The sequence below is a fragment of the Trifolium pratense genome, linkage group LG5 (assembly GCF_020283565.1).
Source record: "Trifolium pratense cultivar HEN17-A07 linkage group LG5, ARS_RC_1.1, whole genome shotgun sequence".
NCBI lineage: Eukaryota > Viridiplantae > Streptophyta > Magnoliopsida > Fabales > Fabaceae > Trifolium > Trifolium pratense.
Window position 1 is genome coordinate 57,295,000 of NC_060063.1, and position 4,531 is coordinate 57,299,530.

Below are 4,531 nucleotides of genomic sequence, written 5' to 3' on the forward strand. Positions count from 1 at the left end.
TATCTTCATCTTCTTCCTCTCACAACATCACAACTTCACCACCCAACAATCCATTAACATAAAACAACTTTTTTCCTCTAAATTACTCTTGATATCCATTATTTCTATCAACGGAATTAATGAGATGGGAATATAACTTCCTTCTTCCTCACTATATTTTTCTTCTTCACATCTGGTATTTTATAGATCTTGTTTTGTTTGTATTTTGTGGGAATACATTTCTCTCTAGCATCTTGAATTAGAAATGGTTTTTTTTTGGGGGGGTGGGGGAATATTTAGAGATGGGTAGGGTTAAAGAAGGTCGTTATCTTAAATAATAAATTTTAACATTATTTAGTTTTAAATATAAATCTAAACTATATTCAAATATAAATCTTCAAAAGATATTCAATCTTGACTCCATTTACCTAAAAAAAATACACATATATTGGAAATAAGTGAATAATTTAACTATTAAATACAGATTAAGGTGCAAGATTAATGTTTTGAGTCAAAAAAAAAATTGCAAGATTAGTTGAGTGGACTGATTAAATATAACTTTCATGAATCGTGGGATGTTTTAACTATTTTAATAGATTGAGGGGCATGATTAATTGATTGGTGCAAATTTAAAGACAAGTTTGCTTATTTACTCAATTTAAGTAAAAGAAAAAGGTGTTAATTTATTACATGACGGTGTAAATTTTTTTTACACATGCATCCAATAAAATAATGCCATATAGATTTTTGTTGAAATATTTTAAGAACTAACTTATAAAAGTGGCATGTTTAAAAAATTTTACACCATCGGTGTATAGTAATTAATCTAAAAAAAAAAGTTATTAATTAAAAAGAAACTCTAAAATTGTAAACAAAAAAAGAAAATCTCAAACATACAAATTATACAAATAAAAATTAGTCTATTGACCAAAACTTATTTGAACCACACTATGCTTCTCCATCATTCTTCTATGGCCTTCCCAAGCTTAACCATGTTTCATTTCTCCTAAATTTTTTTTATTATACCACATTATGAAAAATTCTCAACCCACCCTCATGTTTCTTTTTCACCCCTAGCACATAAAAAATTTCGGAAAATACATTTCAAAGTGTTTTTCTAGTGTAAATTTCAGTGAAATTTACACTAAAAAAAATTCGAAAAACGTTTTCTGAATTTTTATATGCAAAAGCAGAAATTCAAGGGGTGGGTGGGCAAAATTTACACTAAAAAAATTCGAAAAATATTTTCTGAATTTTCTGTGCGAAAACAGAAATTCAGGACGTGGGTGGGTAGAAATTTTTTCCCACATTATGCCTATTAGTTGAAATGTCTTGGTTTATCATATCATGTGATGCTTTTGAAACATTTTTTGTTGTAAAAAAAGAACATCAAGCCCATCTTTCAACTTCTATGGGCCTTCCCAATCTCTTCCATTTGAGTGCTAACATAGAGAATGTCTTCATGGATGACCCATTTTCCATCATAGCACAATTAGCAAACTTTTGTAGTTCTTTCATTCTTTTTCCAATTTCTTCACTCTTCAAACCCTCCATGACACCCTTTATGATATTAGCCACTTCCTCCTTTACCACTATGCCTTTGCTATTACATTTTGGTCTCATAGCAACTTTGAGACCATTAGTCACCAATGCAGCATTGCTTCTTTGTTCAGCAAATAATGGCCAAGCTATCATAGGCACACCATGAACAATACTCTCCAAAATTGAATTCCAACCACAATGAGTTAGAAATGCACCAATTGCATTGTGTTTAAGCACTTCAACTTGTGGTGCCCAACCACACATAACAAAACCTTGTCCTTTTGTTCTTTCTATAAAGCCCAAAGGTAAATAATTTAAAGGGTCCACTTCATTATTACTTAGGTAATTAGCACTTGCTTTATCACTTGGTGCTCTCACATTAACCCATAAAAATTTATGGTTACTCAATTCCAATCCCAAAGCAAGTTCATTAATTTGTTCATGTGAAAGTGTGCCACCACTTCCAAAGGAAATGTAGATAACTGAATTAGGTGGCTGATTATCTAACCATAGTAAACATTCACATGCATTTTTCTGAATATTGGGCCTTGTTTGTACGATAGGTCCAATTGGATATACATTAGGTGTAGTGCCACATAGATATTTTTGGGATATTGCTTTCAATGTTTCTGATTCCATTTCAACGAAGCTATTGATTATGATCCCATCAGCTTCACAAAGTTGTTGGGAGCGGTGAAGAAATAACTTGTATGCTAAACTTGATTTATTTTGAAAACTGTCTGGGAGATCTGTGCCTTGTACAGATATGCAACCTATAATCAAGACGATTGTGAAATCCTTTAATATTATATTATGATGATGTGGTAACTTACTCACCAGTCAACAAAATAGAGTCCAAGATTTAAAAAAGTTGTGTTATTTGAGCATTTATATAAAGATATGGTATGTGAGACCGTATATGTTTATTTTGTTTTTCCAGGATATTAAGATGAAGTTTTTATCGTCGTCAGTGATGACTAATTTCTGTCGAGAAACTTGTGGGACAAATAAGAGGTTTTTCCCTTCCCAACTGAATTTTCTCCATACACATGAGCCATAAATCGAACCCCTAACCACATGTTTAAGTGGACCAAAACCCTTAATTACCACTTGGACCAAGTCATTATTAGTTGTATATGTTTATTTCTATCACTATTTAAATTTTTATATTTTTTTTCTTTTTGGACCACGTGTTACACGCATTTTAAAAAAAGAGTAATAAATACTTGACGTTTATTGGAATCGATATCTTCTATTCTATTCAACATGTGTGTTTATTTATGCATGACCCAAGAAAAGACACAACTTAAATTATTATTATTTTTTATACGGATGAGGGCTAATGCCCGAACAAAAAAAGCTAAGCAACAATCAATCTAGGAGAGCTTTGGCCCAGCTCATCATCTAACAAAATATATCTAATTTCAGCAGGACATTCCTCATAAAAAATCACGTTCCGATATAAGGAACAACATATGTTTACCAAGACATCTGCACACTTATTTGTTTCTTCACACCCCAAATATGTCTTATTTACTCATATGAGATCAACACAACCCAAATTTATCTTACAATAAAATCACTCTTTTATTAAAATCACAACCTAAATTTATCTTACAATAAAATAACAACACTCACTCTTTTATTAAGTGAAATTTATGAATCCCACCACTTTATATATTCCCAATTGAGATTATTTTATTGTATAAAACAATGTTTGTAATCTAAACCGTTCAATCTCAAATGACCGGCTGAGATGTGCTACAACAGGAAAATGTGTGAAATTATTAAGTTGGAAATCCGGATCCTACACTTAAGGAGTTGTAACTTGCTAATCAATCAATAATAATATTTCTATTACAAATATAAATAGTATGTATAATATAAAGTTGCACAAATGAAGGGTTAATCTGACTCACCTGGAATCTCTATTGGATTTGGATGATCTTTATACTCACAAGTAATTGATTCATCCAGCTTTGAGGAGTATAGGCACATTGACAATACCATTGCTGAACAAGGAAAGTATCTATAGGATAATATATTCAAATCCTTAGCAAATTGATGTGCTTCATATGCAAAAGTATCAACAATTATAGCAACCACATTAGAGCTAGTACTAATTGACTTTAATGTTTCACACACTAAAGGCATAGATCTAGAAACTGATATTTGAATTTGAGATTCAAGTGTAAGATCATTCCTTAGATCCTCAAAGTTAGTAGGAGGAAGAAAAATGCATTGTATGTTAGAAGGGAGGGTACCAAAGAAGTGTTTGGATGCAATGGATGGAGAATCACTTATTGTGGGAATGATGCATGTAACATGGAAAGTGTTTTTGTAGAGATGAATAAGTTGTTTAGCAAACTCAAGTATTGAAACTTGATGAGTAAAGACAGGGATAGAGACAATTGCTATGTGAGCTTTTGCTTCCATTGGAACCAAATTAGTTGTATAGGTAGCATTAGCAACCTCACTAACAATGGAATGTCAAATATATAAGTAGTGAATGCAACTAAGAACGAGTGCCTTAAAAAATGACCATTGGAAATATTCCAAAGAAAGAAAAAAAATTAAAAAATACACTCATGTGGGTGGTGGGTTAGTTTTCTTTTTCCGTTCCATTTTTTCCGATTTATCTACAATTAATTTGATAGATTTTTTCATTGTTATCACTTTTTTTTTTCCTATGTGTCATGTCTCGAACTAAGTACCTCTAGGTTGAATAAGAAATCCTCAACCAAGTGACATATAAGGAAACAGGCTGTTATCACCTTTTTTTAAATAGACAAAATGACAAAACAATTATAAACTTACATTACATGGATAAGTACCAGAGGAGTCAGAGTTCGAATCATAGTCATTAACATTTAACCTAACAATTTCGTCAATTTTTTACCAGTTGAGCTTATGGACCATGAGAAGCCTTTAGAAGATCATAAGTTCCTTGGATCAGAAGAAGTGTTCAGAATATCATTTCTATCAAACCAAGAACAACTACAAAAAAATT

General features: G+C 31.5%; 1 protein-coding gene across 1 annotated transcript; it reads right to left on the reverse strand.

The window, feature by feature from the left end:
* Positions 1-879: 879 nt before the first annotated feature.
* Positions 880-4,021, reverse strand: LOC123885069 (hydroquinone glucosyltransferase-like). Its single transcript, XM_045934290.1, has 2 exons — positions 3,441-4,021; positions 880-2,294 (listed from the first exon to the last, which is right to left on the reverse strand). Exons 1-2 carry the CDS (start codon positions 3,955-3,957, stop codon positions 1,369-1,371), a joined length of 1,443 nt encoding a protein of 480 aa, XP_045790246.1. The 5' UTR covers positions 3,958-4,021; the 3' UTR covers positions 880-1,368.
* Between the last annotated feature and the right edge of the window lie 510 nt (positions 4,022-4,531).

Excerpts from the sequence above, each read along its gene's own strand:
- LOC123885069 (XM_045934290.1), bottom strand. The coding sequence starts at position 3,957 with ATGGAAGCAAAAGCTCACATAGCAATTGTCTCTATCCCTGTCTTTACT. Across the intron at positions 2,295-3,440 it reads AAATCCAATAGAGATTCCAG|GTTGCATATCTGTACAAGGC; the intron begins GTGAGTCAGATT and ends TCTTGATTATAG.